Source organism: Peromyscus maniculatus, chromosome 7 (assembly GCF_049852395.1).
Source record: "Peromyscus maniculatus bairdii isolate BWxNUB_F1_BW_parent chromosome 7, HU_Pman_BW_mat_3.1, whole genome shotgun sequence".
Classification (NCBI taxonomy): domain Eukaryota; kingdom Metazoa; phylum Chordata; class Mammalia; order Rodentia; family Cricetidae; genus Peromyscus; species Peromyscus maniculatus.
Window position 1 is genome coordinate 50,239,397 of NC_134858.1, and position 22,907 is coordinate 50,262,303.

The 22,907-nt window shown below is 37.9% G+C and overlaps 1 protein-coding gene across 1 annotated transcript in view; it reads right to left on the minus strand.

Annotated features, from left to right (window-relative positions):
- The window catches only part of Ddx10 (DEAD-box helicase 10), a 178,584-nt gene that overhangs the window by 11,876 nt on the left and 143,801 nt on the right, over positions 1-22,907 (minus strand). Inside the window, exon 17 of the mRNA XM_042280937.2 lies at positions 7,010-7,149. Within this exon, the coding sequence (XP_042136871.2) occupies positions 7,010-7,149 (140 nt within the window). The remainder of the gene's footprint in view (positions 1-7,009; positions 7,150-22,907) is intronic.

Here is a 22,907-nt window from a genome sequence, read left to right on the forward strand (position 1 = left end):
CAAAAACAAACAAACAAACAAAAACACTGACCATCTATTGATTAGTATTAAGAACCAGTTAAGAATAGCTAATTACATATGAATTGGACCCATTTACTCCAAACAGGCTAAGGTATCATCCATACAGAAGTCATCTGTAGAGAAGTCCCGTTTAAATTGTGACAAGTCTTAGTAGAAGCTATAAATCCAACTGGACTTACACTATCTGGAACAACCTACCAAATACACCACTACACAACAACTCCTGTATGGATACCCCCACCTTTATTTTTGCGGTAATAAATAATGAACCCAGAGCCTTTCACGTGCTAGGAAAGCACTCTACTGTAGCCTGGCAATTTCTTATAAAGGAATCAGACTTAGTTCAAGACTGTAGTCTACAAATAAAAGATCAAAAGAAAACAAACAAAAAAAAAAAGCCAGGCGGTGGTAGTGCACGCCTTTAATTCCAGCACTCGGGAAACAGAGCCAGGTGGATCTCTGTAAATTGGAGGCCAGCCTGGGCTACAGAGCATGATCCAGGATGGGCACCAAAACTACACTGAGAAACCTTGTCTCAAACAAACAAACAAACAAAAAGACAAGAAAAAAAGATCAAAAGATAGAAAGAACCTACTATTTACTTTTTCATTTGAAACATTAAGGTTATAAATATTAAATACTCAATTTTATTAGATAGTGAATGAATATCTAGAACATTCAGGTGTTTCTTCTTAATCATATCTAATACTTGGAAAATTTTACATCATTTGCAATTCACATGAGAATGGCCATGAACCAAACATGATGAATAGTCCTGGATATGCAAAAATTCATACACTGCATGCCAACAGTCAAATCTCTTTTCTTGCAAGACACAGCTAAAGAAACAATCTTACCAAAAGAGTTTAAAAGGACTATTGCCACCCCACCTCTGTTTGCTTCAGATTTCTGGTGTAGCTCAGTTGTTACTCTCTTCAGGGATCTCTCCTTGATCCCCCAGGCTCAAGTGAGGACCATCACTGATGTGTTCTCCACATTCATTTCCTATGTCTGCCAGGCCTACCACACCCAGGCATACAAATCACAACATTCATGCACTACAATTTCAATACTTCACACTTAACTCTTTATAACCACAAGTGAACTAAAAGCTCCATGAAAAGTACAAGAATGGTATTTTCTGTTGGCTTTTTTTGTGCTGTGTCTGCATTTATTATGGATAGCATGTGTCAGGCACTAAACCATTCTTTGTAGAAAGAAGGTATGGAGAGAAATGACACACACTCAAGAGACTAGCAAGTCTGGTATTTCGTTATTTTTTATTTAATTTTGTGTGGGTGTTTATGTGCATGTGCTTGTGGTACCATTTATGTGCCAGTGCTGGCAGAGGCCGAAAGAAGGCACCAGATCTCCTGGAATCAGAGTTACAGGCAACTGTGAGCCACCGGATATGGGAGCTGGGAACCGAACCTGGGTCTCCGACAAGTGTGGCAAGTGCTCTTGAATTAAGTAGAATGTGGATTAAACAACGCAAAACATTCTTACTATAGTTGTTTCTGCTACCGGCATAAATACTTTTTATCATTCAAGCATTGTGACGACAATACATGGGCTACTTGAAAGGAAAATCATTTATGATCCCAAAGGCAACTGCTTAAGTTAGGCTTTTTCTGCTACAAGATAAAGAAGCTTCAAAACATAATAGAGATAAGAACAAGTGACTGTGCACTCATAACAGACCAATAAATAACATCACCAATAAGTCAACCAAAACAAAGTCCTAGTTTTTCCTAGGAACTTGTGTTGTCTGTTTTAGTAATAACAACAAAAAGAAATCCTAACAGCTATGTATTCTACCTAAACTAATTCCACAAGCCCAAAAAGGAAAGAGGAGGAAAAACCAGAGAAAATTGGACCAATCTTTTAAAATAGATGAAAATGAGGAAAGAATCGGAGAAAAAAAGCAAGATTTTCTGTTTGGATCTGCTACAAAAAAGAATACACTAAACTTGGGGCTTGAGGCAGAGTTTGGCTCACCCAGCACTAGCCTCTCCTGTATTATGAGCACATTCCTGCCTCTTGCCCTCATTTCAGCTGAAGATATTGCCCTCATTTCAGCTGAAGATAAACTAGGATGCTTTTTTAAAGTTCACACCTGAGTACATTTATATTTATCCCCTTCCCCTCTCTTCCATGCTGGAGCCTTAGAAGGAACTCGAGCCCAGAAGATGTTCATTGTTACTGAGACCATACTAAGCAAGAGCTGTGTCTCTGCTGTGCTAAATTAAAGGGGTTGAATGATGAACATTAGAACCCTCTGGAGTGACACAAGAGACATCACTTTGGATAACTCCACAGAGGCCTGAGGATAGTTCGAATTCTCCTGCAGCTGTGCAATGACCTGAGAAGAAGGACAGAAGTAGAAACTTTAAAATCCTGGCAGATCTCCCTGGGGAAGAACTACTGACCACAGATTCAGTCATTCTTCACTAAATCTGGCTCAGCTTCTGCCTTCTTCCTACTGACAAAGTGTCTTTCCATGTAGAAAGACAAAAGTGTTACTTACAATGAATATTTATGAGCAGCAACAAAGCACAGGAAACTTTCAAATGAAACCAATTCATACTAGTTCAAGACTAACTGATATTTTCTAATTGCTCTATCGAGTCCCTTAAGACTGAACTCATCTTCGGAAGCACCAAGTTTATATCCAAAAAATAAGCTTCTGAGAGTCATGATAACCAGATCAGCATGAGAATTGCTGATATTTGGTGGAGCCCAGAAAGAGCACAGCAAGTAAATCTGTAAACATGCAAGGAGAACACCCAAGAGCTGGCAGCACAAAAGCTTAGTAAACCATCAAGTCGGCAACAGGCAAAGACAAGATGAAGCCCAACTGGAACAACATAGGACACCTGTGGCTACATTATTTCTAAAAACAGTAGTAGCTTCAGAAATTATTACTATTAAATTTACTATCTTTAGTCTTCTGAATACTTTAGCTAAATATAGACTACTATTTGTACCTTATAATAAACCCTGCTTTCTAGTCTAGGAATGATAAATAGGGTTTACATTGTGTATCAATTCCACTTGACTGATAGAGGATATGTTGAGAAACATGACTTGGGCTACTTGAAAAGAAATATAAATTAAACATATCTCCCATAAGGACATAAAACACCAGTGGTATGGATCTGCCAACCAAAGTCTAGTCCTGTAGACAAATTTCTACACAGTCCAGTGATTCTGAACTACTATAAACACCCCTACCCAACCCCCAAGCAGCACCTAGCAATAGCTAAAGACAGTTTTGGTCTCAACTCAGAGGCTGGGGATGTGCTACTCCTGGTGACCACACACAGTGTTAATACCTATAGCCCCCACTGTCCCAAACACTGTATTGCCTGAACCAGAAAACCAACAATCCTAAAGCTAGTCAGTACATGGACCCAGGTCTTCAGTCAAGTATCATCAAATGTGTCTTCAGTTTTCCTGACCAACTTCTCGACAGGTCACGACAGTCCCATGTTATGGGACTGAAGTAGTAAAACTAGGGAATCAGTGTTTCATTTACACTAGTATTTTCTGTGATCATGGACATAAATAATTCCATCCCTTAAAGGTTTTGTTTCTTTATCTATAAGAAGAGAAGGCTGGACTACATGTGTTCACACATGCAAAAACACACACACACACACACACACAGACACACAAACACACACACGATTAATAGGGAACTCTTGAATATATTGATGGAATAAAATCCTCATGCTAGCAATAAAGTCTTCCCTTCAATAAAGAATATTTCATTAGCTTGAGACAAGCTGAGCAACTTGAACCTTCCAGAGTTAACTAGGCTGCCCCAGAAATTAAACTTGTCTTAATTTTCATGTAATACTTAACTATCTTCCATCTGAATCCCCCACATTAAATTAAAATGCTTTAATACTCTTTCAATACTTTTTAATACTCTTAAAATACTTTCAATACTCTATCTCCTTTATTATTGTACTATCTGCTCCTAGCTTCTTCTAATCATGTAAATTCTGTTGTTTTATGCATTATTCTTAGGACCAAGTATATAGCCTCTTATAAGTTTATCACCAATCAATTAAGAAACTGAAGTATTTCAGGGCCTCAATACTCATGTCATCAATAACAACAATGAAAACAGAAGCTGGATCTGCAAGGGTTCCTATAAAAAGGAATTGTGTAAAGTCAGGCTCTCTGAAAGATAATTAAGAGGATAAAGCTATTATAAAAACTAATATGAGATTATTAGAGAACAAATCACATTAGCTGTAATAGGAAATGCTTCTATACAGGTAGCAATGACAGAAACATGAAACACAATATCTTTTGATAAATGACTGAGAAACTGATCCCAAATCACTTACTCTAATGGCACAAACATGTATGTAATTTTAAAAAATCCTGACAAAATTATTTTACCAAGCTGTCTCTTAGAGTAGACAAAAAAGGGGGGAGGGGAAAAATCCATGAATCAGATAGAGAAGGACTGCTGATCCTTGGAAGGTTTAGTCTATCTTTTAAAGCAGTGTCAAACAACCACACAAAACATGACTGCAGAACAAACTGTAAGAACCAAATGACCCTCTCTCTCAGAGTTAAATTACACAGAAACCGCTGAAGTCATGCTGTAAACCAAACTACATCTATCAAAAGCGAGATCCCATACACCTCTTGGTGGGGTCCCTTCTACAAGAACATTAAGGTAACATGTGAACCATTCAGACTGTTACACCCAAGCACCAAGGAACTTTCTGAAGCAGTGTGCACAGATTTACTTTCAGAAGTCACTTCTAATATCAGGAACACAGCCTGAACTAAATCATTTACTCTTACAGCACAAAATCTACATATTTTTCTAAAGCCTGATGAAACTATTTTACCCTTGGTGGTTTTGCACTAGTAAAACTAATATGCCTGTCATTTAGCATCTGGAAACACTATAAAATGTGGGTATATGTACTAGCTAGTTGCCCAAAAGCAAGTCCCTGAAGTTTCTGGCATCAGTACATTTAAATAAGTAAATTTCTCCTTTTATCAATAAGCACACAGTTTGAATAAAGACTAACCCAGTGTCTCTCTACAGCATGTTTTTCCAAGAAGATAATCTTTTTGAGAATTTTGCAAAGTGTTGTTCTTGTTTAAAAACAAATTACTGAAGCCGGGCGGTGGTGGCGCACGCCTTTAATCCCAGCACTCGGGAGGCAGAGGCAGGCGGATCTCTGTGAGTTCGAGGCCAGCCTGGGCTACCAAGTGAGTCCCAGGAAAGGCGCAAAGCTACGCAGAGAAACCCTGTCTCGAAAAACCAAAAAAAAAAAAAGCAAATTACTGTTTTCTGTGGCCTATTACTTCAACTCTAGACTCCCTGGGCTAGCATCTAAAGGTTCCATCAACCATTGACTGTCTTCACATCAAGAATATTAACTTTATCTGTCATTGCTATCTAACTTCTATTCAGTGATTTAGAAAAACCATGAAGCTTAAAACTCAATATAAGCTTATTATAATACACAGCACTCTAGGGAAAAAAATGCTGAGTAAGTCACACCAATATTCAATTTACCACATTTCACTTAATTTTGGCATACAGGTAAATAGATAATAGACAGTCAAATGAACAGGTTTTAAATGGAAAGAATTTGGCTGTTTACATAGAAAATTTCTATTGTTTTATTTGCTGATATGAAAAAAATGTCAAAGTGTAACTTCCTCTTTTAAACTTCAGAGACTTTTGATTTTTAAAAAAATTATGTTTGTTTATGTATTCACTCATTCATTCATTTGTGTGGGAGATTGCAGAGGGAGGGTGTGCTCATGTGTGGAGGCCTGTAATATACATTATATTGCAAGACTGTTGGTACATCGGAGACTATTCAAGAGTCCTCCAAGACTCCTCATCTGGGATGGGCACCCAAACCAACTCTGTGACAGCAAAGGAGGGCTGACAGCAAAGGCCAAGAGTAAAAACACTGCGCCCTTGAGAACAGCTAGAAGATAAACAGAGGCCAACAGAGGTAGGCTACTAGTGTGTACACCTTGACACAAAAATGCCTGCAGTGGAAAGAGGAGTGACAAGTTCTGCCCTGAGAAGCTCATCCATGGAGAGAAAACGCAGTTGGGAACTCCAGCTTTACTGCTCACCCCTCCCAGTCAGTTTCTGTGGACACTGTGAGGGGCAGATCTGATGACGTTATCACCATGTGTTGCTATTTGTCCTTTCACTTGGAAGTCCTGCCCAAGGCGATACTTTACCCTGCTTGGGACTCTTCTATTAGGAACTTCATCTGGCTGCCTTAAAGAGGCATACCTAAGATAATATTGTAGATTAGTCTCTGAACTGTACAGCACAAAGTCAGAAGACAACTTACTGGAGTCAGTTCTCCCATTCTACCATGTAATTCTCTGGGATCAAACTTGACTGCGAGTACCTTTATCTGCTGACCTACCTCACAGACCCTTTGTTTTTTTTCTTTTCTTTTTTTTTTTAAAGACATGATCTCACTTCACTTGTATAGCCCAAGATGGTCTTTCACTTATGGTGAATCTCCTTTCTCAGTCTCTAAAGTGGTGGTATGTACCATACAGGTATGTACCACCACACCCAGGTTTTCAGCAATAATTTTTTCATCAAAATCCACCAAGAGTTGATGAAAATAAAACCCCACCTGTTTGAACTTACTTTACTTTATAAACTACTCAAGTATAAAAGATTAAGAATGAAGGAGGAGAAAAAAGGGAAAGAATAAGAAAACAGAATTCATGTACCAGTTATATATGATAACAGGAATTACAAATGTAATATTAATCAAAGTCCTTGAAATGATCAGAAGAGTATGAGATACATGCAAAACAAGTAAAAGGAGATTTTATAGGACATTAAAGGTTTAAAAAAAACTCTTGAAGTAATAGTTCAGTAGTCACTGAATTCATTACGATAGGAGGAAGCTATGTGTGAAATTTGTATTTCATGACACTCACTAAGTGAAGAACATACCTTATCTGATGAGGTTTTATATCTTCACTCTCAGAGTCTTCAGAACTTCTGTACTTATCTGGATCTGGAAGTGTGCTGGGATCAAACCCACCCTCATCTTCATCACTCCAGTCCAGAAAGGCTTCCTCTTCATCTCTAGCCTAAGACAACACAGAGAATCATGATATAAGAAGTTATCTGATAATAGTCATGTTTCATGATAGATTCAAATAGAATATTCCTCTGATATTCCTAAATGAGAGACTTCATTATAAAGGCCTCGAAACAAGACTTCAAGAACTTCAACATCTGCAAAGACTGTATTATTTTATTTCAAAATTACAAAAAATATAAGCCAGAAATTATATTTCTATTGAGCTTGTTTAACTTGCTACAGGGAGAAGTTATTGGTTTTACTTTTTCCATGTAATTCAATTATCAAAACAAACAAAACAAAACAAAACAAAATACCAAGTTGTCTCATTACTCTTATCTACACACACACACACACACACACACACACACACACACACACACACACACACACATTTCAAAACTACCAAAAATATTAGTTGGAAATATCAAAGACCAGAAGTGAGAACATATTTGTCTGATTTTTATGATTACAAAAGCCTAAATTTTTATGATTACAAAAGCCTAAATTTTAAAATGCAATCACATCTGCAAGAAACTTCTTTTTATCCCTGGAATTTAAGTGCAGACACAATGTGGCTAAGAACATTAGGGGAGCAGAGGATGGAGAGAGGGAAAAGAGGTGCCACAGGCAGAGAGTGGGAAGGACAAAATGACGCAAGAGGGAGCGACCACACAGTCAAAGCATGAGCATCTAAAATTTGTCTAAAATTGATTTCTGGAAGTTTAGTTTGGCCACCTGTTACATGGACTCTGAACTGAACAAAAAAACATAAATAGGATTCAAATTTGAAATCTAAATAAGTTTCCTTTGGCTAACATCTTTATAAATCTTTTTCAGATCAAGTATGACAAACCTAATGATTTTTTTATTCAAGTGATTAATGATTTCCCAGAAACAGAATCCCTACTCAATAGCATAAAAACAACCGCACAAGCTCAAGCCACTGCAGAAATCCTCTTGCACATATGAATGGCTCTCTCAACAATCTTTGAATATAAGAAAATGAGGAACCAGTTAAGAAGGTAAGGATTGACCACTTCTGCAAAAGTCCCCAGTGTTTTTCTTAAGAAAGCTTCCTGGGAACAATAAAAGGTCTGAACATACATCAGGAGGGAAGGGAAGGGAATGTGTCATTAGAAGCAGCGCAGTACAGCCATGGCAAACTATTATCACTTATTTGGAAATAAAGATAGCAGCAGAAGTTAGGTGTGCCATTCACAACTTTCCAGTCTGTTGCTCATAAAGGAATATGCTGTCTGAAGATGAAGGCAGAATTAGCTATAAGAAGTTATCAATTTGTTTGGTCTCAGTCATCTTCATACTTAAGTAGAACTAAAGATCAAAAAGAATTCCTGCTAATGTGAAGAAAATAGATACTGGCATGTTATATTAGAAGTTAAAATAGTTAGTTATGTATTAACATAAAAGGTACATTTTTACAAAAAAAAAAAAACCTATACTTTTTTCCAAAAAGAAAAAATCAAAGAACACTGCTTTATACTTTTCCAAGTTACAAGTGGCTAGCTGCATCCAATCTGCTACAATGTGTTACTGTTCCTAAAGTATAAGAAGACAATCTGTCCTCTCACAGATAAGTAGTTAAGAAACAGAGGAATTACTTTAATAGCCTGTAATTTTTAATACTCTAACAAATCCCATGCATTAAGTTTCTTTTTTAAAAAAAAATCTTTAATGTCTATTATCATTTATAACTTTTTGGATTCTAAGAATTATGCAAATGTATTTTGATTATATTCACCCACTCACCTACTCTCACTCTTTCCCTCTACCCACACAACTGTTTTTTTCACACCTCAAGTCCAATTTGTGTTAAACTCTTAAGTGTGACCTACCAAGGACCACACCCTTAAAGAAAATGGACTCCCACTTCCCCACCAGCTACCAAATGCTAATCACTCCTCACTAGGGGTGAGACCTTGTGCCGACCTACCTCCCACTCCATGCTGGGGTATTATCTAACTTGAGCTTGCACAACTAGCTCACTGTCACAACCACTGTGAGTTCACATATGTAAATGTCCTGTTGTGTTCAGAAAACACTGTTTCACTATAGTTACTGACTGTCTCAGACTCTAGTAATCTTTCCATCCCTGCTTTGCACTGGTCCCTGAGTTTGGGAGAAAGGAGTGTGATATAGATGTCCCATTTAGGACTGGGTACTCCACTGTCTCTTATTTTTTGTATTTTGGGTACTTGTGGGTCTCTGTAAATGCCATCTACTGCAAAAAGAAGTAGCTCAGAGGATGGCTGAAAGATACACTAAACAATGGGTATACCGATAAGTCACTAGGGGTTAGTTTAATGTTAGTACTTAGGTGCAAACCCCATGAGTTATAGTAACATTCACCCTGACAAGTGACTAAAAAAGGCACAGAAAACATGACTAAAAGAGGTACAGATTTATTTGAAAGTTAATAAACATAAAACATAGATGTACATATCAGATCCATAAATAAATATGAATCCTTAAATATAGTCTAAGAAAGCAGTATAGGAAATACTGTGAAGCTGCCTTACAAACATGCTGGAGTTTGAACAGTGTTCTCTTTCTAAAACCTATCTTTTTATGTTAAGAATCTAGAGTTATGTTACTGTCTGCAGTGTTAAAAGAAAAACTCTGGTGGATCATACCCTTTCCAATATATTTTGATTAGAGACTTTCACTCTTGATTCTAGACAACTGCTCACGTCAGAGAGCACAGCTGGAAGATGAGGCCAGACACATCATCAGGGAGGAAGCCTGACACTGTGAACGGTGTCTATCTACATTAAAGGCAAATACAGTTCTCTTGTGTTCACTGTCTCCCAGTTTCTCTCCTCTCTTTCCTCTCCACAGCCTCACCCCTGCCTCCCAAAACATAAATTAAGCTGTCTTTAAACCTACTAGCTATTTAAGTTTATCCTTTCATTAAAAACTGCCACATAGTTTTGCTTAGGTTTTTTTCCCCTCAGAACCCAACATTATCTCCTGACACATTTCAAGTCACTTAGAATACAATTCCAGAATGACATATATTAAAATCCCTAATATTTTGATTATTCCTAATGAGACTTTTGTGTCTTTCAGGTGTTTTTGATGACTGGCAAATTTATTTTCCCTTTTGTTTATAAAGCAGATAGAACTAGAGGGAAAAAATATACTTAGTACTTGCTTAGTAACTAGTAAAGTAATTTAAGATTGCTACAATATATTTGAGTTTCTAGTTTACTCTAGTTTGAACAGAGATGATTCCTGAAGCTTTTATTTGTGGAAAAATTCCAACATCCACAAAAGAGTCACAAACTGAAAAACCGTACTCTAATATGTTGATGAAATATCTCTGAAGATGGATATAGATCTTACACATTTTTTATAGTTTTAGGCTTGGAAATAAATACTACAATAAAAAGCTAGTTATAGATATGAAAGATAAACTTTGAAACATATGAATGTCTTCTAACATAAATATTAGAAAGAAATGCATGATCAAATCTTACTTGCTATAGAAAAACAGACCACAACCAGCTTCTAAATTAGTTATATAGTAACTATTTACTGAGTGCTTCCTATATACAATAAACACATACGAATACATAGTAACTGAGTCTGGAAAAGTCTGGCCCATGCTCTAAAACATGCTTCTCCATTAACAGTCTGTAATGTACATATATAATTCTAATGTAAGGAAGAGATTAATACATGTTCTACGGGTTATTTATAACTGAAATGCTATGGAAGTTTAGCTAGTGGAGGGCTATATCTGGCACTGGGACTGGGGTAGTGGCAGATAAGAAGACAAGCTTCCTGTGAGAAACATCATTTAAATTATGGTTAACAAAACAAGACAGGGATTGGGACACCCAGAGAAGTCCCTAAAAGTGTGTTTTGAAAGATGCCATAAATAGCATGAGCAAAGACAAAGGACACAGATTGTGTAGTACAAGGTTGAAACCAGAAACATAATTAGAAAAAGTATTGCCCAGCCCTTCTCCAAGCAGGTAGAGTCCCTTGCTATAGTTCACAGCCTAAGAAGCAGAAGGCCAGCTGGATTTTAACTGACGCTGGGTCCCTTACCCAGGCATTTTCCCATTAACAACCTGATAGCCATGTGGAACAAATCGGAGCATGTGTATGGAGAACACAGAGGAACAGCAGTGGTCACTGAGAGACTTATTAAACATTGACTCTACCCTTGCAGCTGTGCAGCTTTACTTCAGGTAACTCACACCCTTTCTACAGAGCTTATTGTCTGGGAATTGAAACAGTATTAATGTCTAATAAAGGAGTCTATAGACTAACGAGAAAATAATATCAAGTGCCCTGCACAAAGGTTGGTAGTCAATGCAGATTCTCAACAAATGATCAAAGTAGTAATGTTTTCACGTAACAGAAAGGAAATAAGAGGACTGTTAAAAATTCTAGAAAGGCCAACAGGACCTGAAATCCTGAGCTGACATATTTTCAAATTTCTGAAGAATCAAAATATCTACTGCTGTGTGACTTCTGGAAAGAACAGAACACCTGCCTATTCACTCCAGACAGGGCACTGGTGACAGGCCAAAATAGCTATTCCACCCAAGTCCAGTTCAGTAAACCAGTAATTTTCCTGGAATTACAACAGCACAGATGAGGGGTTACTTGTAGGAGGAGACAACTCAAAGGCAGCTACATTACCAAAAAGTTCATCCCAGCATGGGTAAAAGTCATATAAAGTACCGCGCGCTAATTGATTGAGCCAGAAGAAGCAAAGTGCTAGAGAGGTCCCCAGAAATCCACAAAGATACCTCCACAATAGACTACTGGCAATGGGTGAGAGAAAGCCCGAACTGACCTACTCTGGTGATGGGATGGCCAAACCCCCTAACTGTCGTGGCGGAACTCTCTCTCATCCAATGACTGATGGAAGTGGATGCCGAGATCCACGGCCAGACCCCAGGTGGAGCTCCGGGAGTCCAATCAGTGAGAAAGAGGAGGGTTTGTATGAGCGAGAGTTGTTGAGACCATGATTGGAAAAAGCACAGGGACAAATAGCCAAACCAGTGGAAACACATGAACTATGAACCAATAGCTAAGGAGCCCCCAACTGGATCAGGCCCTCTGGTAAGTGAGACAGTTGATTAGCTTGATCTGTTTGGGAGGCATCCAAGTAGTGGGACCTGTTCTCAGTGCATGAACTGTTTTTTTTTTTTTGGAGCCTGGGGCCTATGTTGGGACACTTTGCTCAGCCTGGGTGAAGGGAGAAGGGGGCTGGACCTGTCTGGACTGAATCTACCAGGCTGAGCTGAATCCCCAAAGGAGTCTTTGCCCTGGAGGAGATGGGAATGGGGGTAGGTTGGGGAGAGGGCAGGAGGAGGGAGGACAGGGGAATCCGTGGCTGATATGTAAAATTAAATTAAATTATAAAATTAAAAAAATAATAATAAAAGAAAAAGAAAAAGAGTTGCAGAAAGCTGCATCCCTGGAGCTCCCTGCTAAGGTGCAGAATATCCTCTAATTGATCGCTGTATGCATTAGGGGGTGGGGAAGAGTGACTCACTTTGAATCTTGTGAGTTTTGTTTACTTTTTGAGTCTTGGGATCTTCTCTCTTCCCTCCAGGAAATGGCTTCACAACATCTGTATTAGTCACATTTAGCACTCACAGGTAAAGCTTAATATCACAAAGCAATCCCAACACAGTGGTGCAGTTATTAGGTTCCTTCCTAGGAAGGCACTTCCTCTTACTCTAGGCCCTTTCTCTTTTCGTTGCTTTGAATGCATAATGATGGAGACATACATGTTCCTAGCTCTCCTAACTAGAGATTATATACGCTTCTACCATATGCATATTCCCTTCCTTCTCTTTATTAAGAAATGAAGAAGTATGGAAATCCCCCTATGCAATATACTCCTGAGATCTCTGTAAACAGTTTTAAAATCTAACAGAAGTTGTCATCAATTTTATTCCACGATTAAAAGTAATGGTAAGAAATGCCTATGAGAAAAGTCAAATAATTTATAATCTCACATGGTAAAGCAAGCATAATAAAAATACTTTCCGAATAATAATGCTGAGAAAAAAGGAATGACAGCATATTTCTGAGGATTAGGAACTTGAGGTAGGCCAACATGGATTAAAAAAGAAAAGAGGAAGCTACCATGAGAACTGGAAATTAAAAACCTAAGCCTTTCATGTCTGAAACATATTCAACACTATTTTGGTAGCTTCCTTCAAGAGTAATTAAGATTAAAACACACACAGAAGTACACAGTGTCAACCCCTTCAGAACCAAGCTCATAGTATCAGGCATTACATTCATCTGTAAAATATGCATCCTAGGCCGGGCAGTGGTGGCGCACGCCTTTAATCCCAGCACTCGGGAGGCAGAGGCAGGCGGATCTCTGTGAGTTCGAGGCCAGCCTGGGCTACCAAGTGAGTCCCAGGAAAGGCGCAAAGCTACACAGAGAAACCCTGTCTCCCAACAGTACAGACCCTGAGCACAACAATTAATAAATGGGACCTCTCGAAACTGAGAAGCTTTTGCAGGGCAAAAGACACAGTCAATAAGACAAAAAGACAGCCAACAGATTGGGAAAAGATCTTCACCAACCCCACATCTGACAGAGGATTGATCTCCACAATATATAAAGAACTCAAGAAACTAGACATCAAAGTACTGAACAGTCCAATTAAAAAATGGGCTAAAGAGCTAAACAGAGAATTCACAAAACAAGAACTACAAATAGCTGAAAGACATTTAAAGAAATGCTCAACATCCTTAATCATCAGAGAAATGCAAATCAAAACGACTCTGAGATATCACCTTACACCTGTTAGAATGGCTACGATCAAAAACACCAATGACAACCAATGTTGGAGAGGATGTGGAGCAAAGGGAACACTCCTCCACTGTTGGTGGGAATGTAAACTTGTACAACCACTGTGGAAATCAGTATGGCGGTTTCTCAGAAAATTAGGAATCGAACTACCCCAAGACCCAGCCATCCCACTCTTGGGCATATACCCAAGGAATGCTGATTCATACCATAAAGATACATGCTCAGCTATGTTCACAGCAGCACTATTTGTAATAGCCAGAACCTGGAAACAACCTAGATGCCCATCAACGGAAGAATGGATGAAAAAAATGTGGTACATATATACAATGGAGTACTACTCAGCAGAGAAAAACAATGAAAGCATGAAATTTGCAGGCAAATGGATGGAACTAGAAAAAATCATCCTGAGTGAGGTAACCCAAACCCAGAAAGACAGTTATGGTATGTACTCACTCATAAGTGGATTCTAGATATAAAATAAAGAACAATCAGACCACAACCCATAGAACCATAGAGGCTATATATATATAGCATGGAGGTCCCTAGGACGACTGTGGCATATAATAAATTTCAGTTTTACTCAATTATTTAAAAAAAAATAGCCAAATGAATGGAAACACATGAACTATGAACCATAGGCTGAGGGGCCCCCAGCTGGATCAGGCCCTCTGAATAGGTGAGACAGTTGATTGGCTTGATCAGGTTGGGAGGCAACTAGGCAGTGGGACCAAGTCCTGTGCTCATTGCATGAGTTGGCTGTTTGAAACCTGGAACTTATGCAGGGACACTTGGCTCAGTCTGAGAGGAAGGGACTGGACCTCCCTGGACTGAGTCTACCAAGTTGATCACAGTCCTCGGGGGAGGACTTGTCCTGGAGGAGGTGGGAATGGAGGGTGGGCTGGGGGTAAGGGGAGGGGGTGGGAGGGGGGAGAATAGGGGAACCCATGGCTGATATGTAGAACTGAATGGTATTGTAAAATAATATATATATATATATAAAGAAACCCTGTCAGCCGGGCGTTGGTGGCGCACGCCTTTAATCCCAGCACTCGGGAGGCAGAGGCAGGCGGATCTCTGTGAGTTCGAGGCCAGCCTGGGCTACCAAGTGAGCTCCAGGAAAGGCGCAAAGCTACACAGAGAAACCCTGTCTCGAAAAACCAAAAAGAAAAAAAAAATGCATCCTTACTTCATTCTGGCACCATATCAGGTGTGAATGAGGTCACCAGCATGTGATACTTCTGAGAGAAGTACTAGGCTGACTACCTTCTGACTAACTTGAACCTGCAGGAAATAAGACCATTTTATCTACTACATATCAACCAACTCTGTTCAACTTTGTGGCAGCCTCTGATGTAATGACATGTGCATTACAGTTGTGAGAAAATACAAATTTTCCAAGAGTATCAATAACTGAGCACAACATACTTTAACAGGTAAAATATTTGCAGGTAAGAGGTAAGCTATTTGGAGAATCAATCTTGGAGCTATGATTCTCAAATGTGAATGGCTCAGGTACTCTAGAAAATCAAGATATCACAAATTCATCCAAAAATCACGTCTTTTACTTCTCTTTAGAGAGACAAACATCATCCCCCAACCTCATTTATCTCTCAAAATGTCATTATTGGGACTCTATTAACCAAATTATTAGGAATTATAAAAATCAAAAATCTAAAACTAAATTTCACCTTGGTAATTAAACCACAATCTCATATCTTAGAATGATTACAATTATCCTTTACTTTTTGGCAGTGATAAAAATTTTGTTATTTTAGTTGTATTGCTGTCAACTGAATTCACTAGTAACAGTAAGGCATGCATTTTGTACATTTTGAGCACATAGTCTTCTAAGTAATTATACTTGCATTTTCCTGATGATATTTCATCTATGAAATTTTATTATTTAGCCATATATCATCAAGACATAATAAACTTGCTGATATTATATGACATATAAATCATATATATGCCCATATCCTTCACTGGTGTATTTCATAAGCTGTTTAACCATTTAACCACTGACACTAGTTTACAAGTACAAAAATACCTTGACAATGTTGTTCTTCTGTACTGAGCATTTTCTGTGCATATTGTAATATGTAAGTATGACTGTCTATATAGAACATCCTCTCCTCCAAGGAAGCAGAATATTCTGTTGCGGTTTTCATTATACTGATCCTCTCTAAATTTTTATTATCCAAATTCATAAGTTTTCATCATCTCCCAATAGTCCATCAAATTATAAACACTCAATGGATTAATCCAGTCACTAGACTGGAGACTAATGTCCAATCACTCTCTTAAGGCCCACTTTTGAACATTGTTACACTGAGGGTTTGCAACACATGAACATTTGGGAACCATTATATCCAAACCATAATGCCAGAGAGCTGGAATATGGGGGTAAAGGATATGGTCAGTGGGTCTAGGGTACAATTTTGCAAGACAAAAAGGGTCTAGTGATCTGTTGCCTAACAATATGGCAGTTAAAACTATCATGCTATATGTTAAAAATTGGTTAAGTTTTATGTCCTTTTACTAAATACACACAAAAATACTAAGCTAGCATCCTTATTTTGCAGATTTCAAACACTCACAAGCATGAAAACACATGTGCAGAACTTGGGGTGGGGGCAGTGGTGAATGAGGTTAAACACATTCCCATGAATTGTAGGACAAAGTTAATAGGGAGAATAAAACAAAGATTTTTAGTTTTTAAAAGTCTTCCAATCAAAGTCGGATGATGCCACCCTCATGAGAGGGTTACAATTGCCCTTCATATTTGGCAAGAAGAGGCAGGGACTCCAAAATTATCTATCCTCCTTAGACAAGCAACCAAACAAAGATATTAGGCTATCAAACTGGCTTGAATGTCTCTTAGCAGGTATCAGTTATAACATGGATATAATTTTAAAGAGAACCTGGCAATGATTCTGGTAAAGACTATGATATTGCTATAACAGTAAACTCCTGACTCCATTTTATATTCTAGTATCAGGTGGTAATTTCAAATTCTATATATCTTAGTGTTTAAACAAGGAAGACAGGTGGCTAGACAGATACCAATCGGCACACTCACATGAATACACATATATCAGTGTATTATGTGGTAAGTACTCATAGTAACACAGTAACATACCAATCTGCACCCTCACATGAATACACATATATCAGTGTATCATGTGGTAGGTACTCATAGTAACACAGTAACACACCAATCAGCACACTCACATGAATACACATATATCAGTGTATCATGTGGTAGGTACTCATAGTAACACAGTAACACACCAATCGGCACACTCACATGAATACACATATATCAGTGTATTATGTGGTATGTACTCATAGTAACACAGTAACATACCAATCCGCACACTCACATGAATACACATATATCAGTGTATTATGTGGTGTATACTCATAGTAACACAGTAACATGCCAATCCGCACACTCACATGAATACACATATATCAGTGTATTGTGTGGTGTGTACTCATAGTAACACAGTAACATACCAAGGGAAGAACCAAATTTTTCCTGCAGGCATACAGAACCTCAAAGACGCAGGAAAAATAAAGAAAAACTTTAAGTTCTAAGCATCATCAAGGAGCTGGGAAGATTTTTGAGGCTCGGTTCACCATATATCTGTTAATAGATTTTGTCTTTTAAATAAACAACTGTAGTTAATATCTATACATTTGAGAATACATAACTAACAAGAATTGGTCTACAGCCATTATTCTTGGTAGCTATGTTTTTACACATATCTTCTGATTAAAAAAATTAAGTCATAGCTGAATAGATCTATGCAAGTCACTTTTATTCTGTTTTGAGGGTTTTTTTACTCTTAGATTTTATTTTGCGCATTGTGTGCGTGCGTGCGTACACGTGGGTCCATATAGGCCAAAAGAGGGTGTCGAGTCTCCTGGAACTGCAATTACAAGAGACTATGAACAACCCTTTGTGGGTACTGGAAACCAAGAACTGATCCTCTGAAAGAGCTGCAAGCTGCATATTTTCTCTCCAGACCTGCCTGAGGTTATTTTCAATTAATGTGTACATTAGTGCTCTGGATCACTTTTCTGGATAATTAAATTTGGGTGATATGATATAGGAAAACATTCTAGGCATGCTCAGTAAATGGTGAGCTGCAGTTAAAGTCAAATTGATGTAACTAACTTTCTTTTGTGCACAAAGGTTTGTTTCAGGCCACAAAGGGAGAATTGGAGGTGGTATTCTGGACAGCAGGCTAACATTTGCTCTATAGTCTCTAAGTCTGAAAGCAAGACAGGTAGAACAGAACCATGTATAGCTGGTGCCTGAGTGTCTGCTCTACTAGAATGAAACTTTGATATTTTCTTTGCTCTTAACCAGAACTAATGGACTTGGAGTGAAAACTGTTATCCCTTGAAATATATTTCTGATGATAACAGTGAGTCTCCATGCCTTATTATTTGCATCTTATAAAAAGAAGTATCAACAAAAATATATAATTCTTTTATAGTCTAAAGCTAAATTTGTGTTCAACTCCTTATAACACTTAACAACAAAAAATACTGAATTTTTAATATCAGTTGCAAGGAAGTTTTTAGAAAACAACACATAACAGAACTAGTAAGTTCTCATCACATTTACATTCCAAGGAGATTTGGACATAACTCCATATAACTAAACAATACAGGAAAATAAGCCATGTGCAAACACTAAATAGAAGTAATTCATTTCAAGATGGTTTTTATACTGTGGAAAAGTTCCTACAGAGTATTATACTGGCTAAGATGCTCATATACATTTCAAAGCAGCTAATTTTACTGTCTTGAGCTTTGTAAAACCAATTCCAACATATATACTTTAATTAACTAGCCTATAGTCACTTCTGTTAATCAAAGTTCCTATTTCAAGTCTAGTTAAACTTACATTACAATTTGTCTAAAATTTCATTTGTCACTTAATTTTGAAAATGCAAAAATAATTTAAAATACACTTTAGAATATAAGTAACATCTACAAAGCCAATTTTTCTATAAAATTATTATCTAGGATAAATAAGAAGTTTCCATAAAAGGGGATGGGCCCAGGGGGATATTGGAGAGATGGTTCAGTGATTAAGAGCACTTGCTTCTCTGATAGAAAACCTAGATTTGGCACCACCATGGAGACTCACTTACATACATATAGGCAAACACATAAAGTAAAAATAAATAAATCTTAAAAACCAAAAGGGACAATTCATTCAACATTCCTTATATTAATAAGAGCTTTTCTTGCTCAAAATGAGAATTTTTCAGGAAAATTCAACTTCCTTTCAAATTTCACAACTATTTCACTGAAATATCACATAGTTGCCTTCACCAGAAAAATATTTTTATAAAACAATATGCCTACAAGCGCAAAACATTTTCTAAGATATTTTGCCTTCTGAATCCTATTAACTTTGTTATTCAGTCATAATATTTTATTAAATCTGCTCCTTTACTCATTTTAGTCTTAAATTGTCAAATTTAAAACTGATCTGAACAACACATTAAAATTAGAAAAACCATCATCATTAGCCTGTGATAAACAATGGCTTGCAATTAAGAAAAAGACTAGTAACTCTCATTTCAGAATATAATGGACACCTAAAATTCTTCTGAAGATTCTTCTCCTAAGAGCTGCACACCCCAGAACAGATGTAGACAACAACAGGGGCCCGTGGCAACGGCTCAGTGCCTCAAGTGCTCACTACCCAAGCCTGAGGACCTGAGTGTGAGCCCTGCAAGGACAGCCAGTCTACCAATCAGCAAGTTCAAAACTTACTAGCCACCTAACCTCTGTGGTTATAACTCAAAACCTAAGCTGGAGAGTGATCTAGGGAGATAGACAATGTGGCCTCTGCACACATGTGCACACCTATACACAAATGTGCACTCACACATAAATATATGTACACACAACTCAAACAAAACATGCCAGCTTCACTATTTTATAACTTTCAGACTTATTGTTCATTATAAAACTACTCAGTACCACTATCATCAAAACATGAAGTGTGTAGTCTAAATGTATTATTTGTATTTCTTTTTTTAACAAAAAAAATCAATGAACTAGTTTATAATTTTAATACCAGGAAATTAGGATTTGATGAAATTCACTTTGTATAATAATGACCAAGTGTTAAAATTCTCTATTCCACCTTTTACAGTTTTCCACAACATCTTTTATGAACAGGGGTACAAGATAATTTTTCATTTAGCAAGACAAAACCAACAAACACATTTTGTTTACATGGGAGAAACACATTCTGAAGCACATATCTGAAAATCATAGCTAACTTACCCATGGTATATATTTGAATGAAATTTTTTGTCTGTCATTAACTTTTCCAGGTTCCTGCTTTGAGTTTCCTGTCTTTGCTTCCCTTGATGTTAGACTATGAGCCAAATAAACAATTTCCTTCCCAAGTTGTTTTCAGTCTGCATTTTATCACAGCAACAGAAAGCAAACTAGCAACAATATATATGACAAGAACTACTATGCTATGCATCTTTCAATCAGAATAACCAGAGGTTAGGTAGCTAATAAGGGCCCTAGGAAAGAGATATTTCAAGAAAGAAGAAATGAAATACTGTGCTATACAGTGATAAAGGAGGAACTAGAATAGGATGAAATGGGGAAGGGGATGGGAGGGCAGGGTAAAGGAGGAAATATGGGGAAGGACAACTAACACTAAGGGCATTTTGAAAAGCTATATGGAAACCTATTACTGTAGAACTTCCTAAAATATTTTATGTATATATAAGAATTTAAATGGAGTCACCATATAGTGAAGGAGACAATTCCTCAACTAGACATCTTATGCCACCAAGTAAAACCTCCAGTGCCAAGAATGGGTTACATTGCCGGGCGGTGGTGGCGCACACCTTTAATCCCAGCACTCGGGAGGCAGAGCCAGGTGGATCTCTGTGAGTTCGAGGCCAGCCTGGACTACCAAGTGAGTCCCAGGAAAGGCGCAAAGCTACACAGAGAAACCCTGTCTCGAAAAACCAAAAAAAAAAAAAAAAAAAAAAAGAATGGGTTACATCTTGTTGAGTCATTGGCTAAAGGGACCCCACAGAGCACCCCCCACACACCTCCATAAATATTATATGCTATTGCCAAGGCTATTGGTCATTCTCCACAACTTAATGATAAGCTGAAGATACCACTTACTTATGCTATCGAACAGAGAAATTAAGCTGGTGCCCATCTAGAAGCTTCACCTCTATTGACTAGTATTCATGGTACTGAAAGGTACTTTGCACACTACCAGAGGAGAAAAGAAAGCATCATTATCATCCAGTTACAAACCCTTTGACCTACAACAGTGACCTGCCTTCAAATACACTAGTGCAGCAGTGCTACAAAGGTTATGGGAGTAACCGTCAACGTTTTAGTTGAATTTAAGGCCCACTCTGGGTATGAAATGGATCCCATACCTCACACTACTAAAGTGACCATGAATCTAAGACTAGAACAGGCCATGAGCCCTGGCTCGTTACTAATACTATTATTACTACTATTACTCTGCTAAAGGAACACAACAACAAAATGATTCCTAGTGACTTCTGCTGTGCCCACTGATCAGTGCTCAACCCTCATCAGAGAATCTTCTTGCAGTAATTAGAAGCTGGTAATTAACACAGAATTAACAGTGTTCAGAGAGTGCAGAGTGAGTGACTTTGGAGTACTCGGTCCTAAATGAGGTATCTCTATCCAACCCTTCCCCTCAAGGCTCAGAGATCTATTTGGAAGAAGAAGGCAGAAAGACTGTAAAGGCCAAAAGTGGATTCCAGACACAGCAGGGCTGATACACATATGAACTGATAGAACACACAAGACCTGCACACGTCCAAACCAGACAAAATCAGCATGGAGACGGGCAAGAGACATAAGGCTCACCCCTAATCAAGAAGTTATTTACAACTGATACCTGCTGGAAAGGGGAAAAATCTACTTTCTCCAATGGAGTGTCACTGGGTGTATCAACCACATTCCAGGGAAGGTCTCATGCCCAGGAGCAGTTGGCCAACACAAAACAGACTCCATTGTTGTAGACTATTATTTTAAGGTCTGTTACATTTGTTTATGTTGTGGAACATTTGTTTAATGATGCAAAGATGCATTGCATTCTTTTATGTCGCATTTGTTTAACTCTGTGAAGCTGTGTTACTATGCCTGTCTAAAACACCTGATGGTCTAATAAAGAGCTGAATGGCCAATAGTGAAGCAGGAGAAAGGATAGGTGGGGCTGGCAGGCAGAGAGGATAAAAAGGAGAAATCTGAGAGAGTAGAAATAGCCAAAGGAGGAGGAGAACTTCAGGGGTCAGTTACCCGGCCACCTGGCCACCCGGCCATCCAGCCAAACACAGAGTACAAAGGAAAGAAAAGGTATACAGGAATAGAGAAAGATAAAAGCCCCAAGGCCCAAGGTAAATGGAATAATTTAAAGTTAAGAAAAAGCTGGCTGGAAACAAGCCAAGCTAAGGCCAGGGGCATTTATAATTAAGAATAAGCTTCCGTGTGAGATTTATTTGGGAGCTGGGTGGCAGGCCCCATAAAAAGAACAAAAACAACAACACTCCATGTTTGTTTGTTTGTTTTACACTTTTTGGTTTTGTGCTTTTTGATCTTTGTGGATTTTTGTTATTGTTGTTGGTTGGTTGGTTTTGATTTTCACTATTCATTTCGGGTGAGGGTGAAGTTGGGTGGGTAAAGAGGTAGGGAGAATCTGGGAGGAGTTGAGTGAAGGAAAGAATATGACCCAAATATACTTCATTAAAAAACATGTGTAATTTAATTTAAAATGTGTGTATTTTCTAGTTCTAAACCACCTACATGTATATTTAAATTTGTAGTACATATATATGAGACATATTCAGTTCAAACTTATGAAAAATTAAAGACTGCTTCTAGGTATGCGG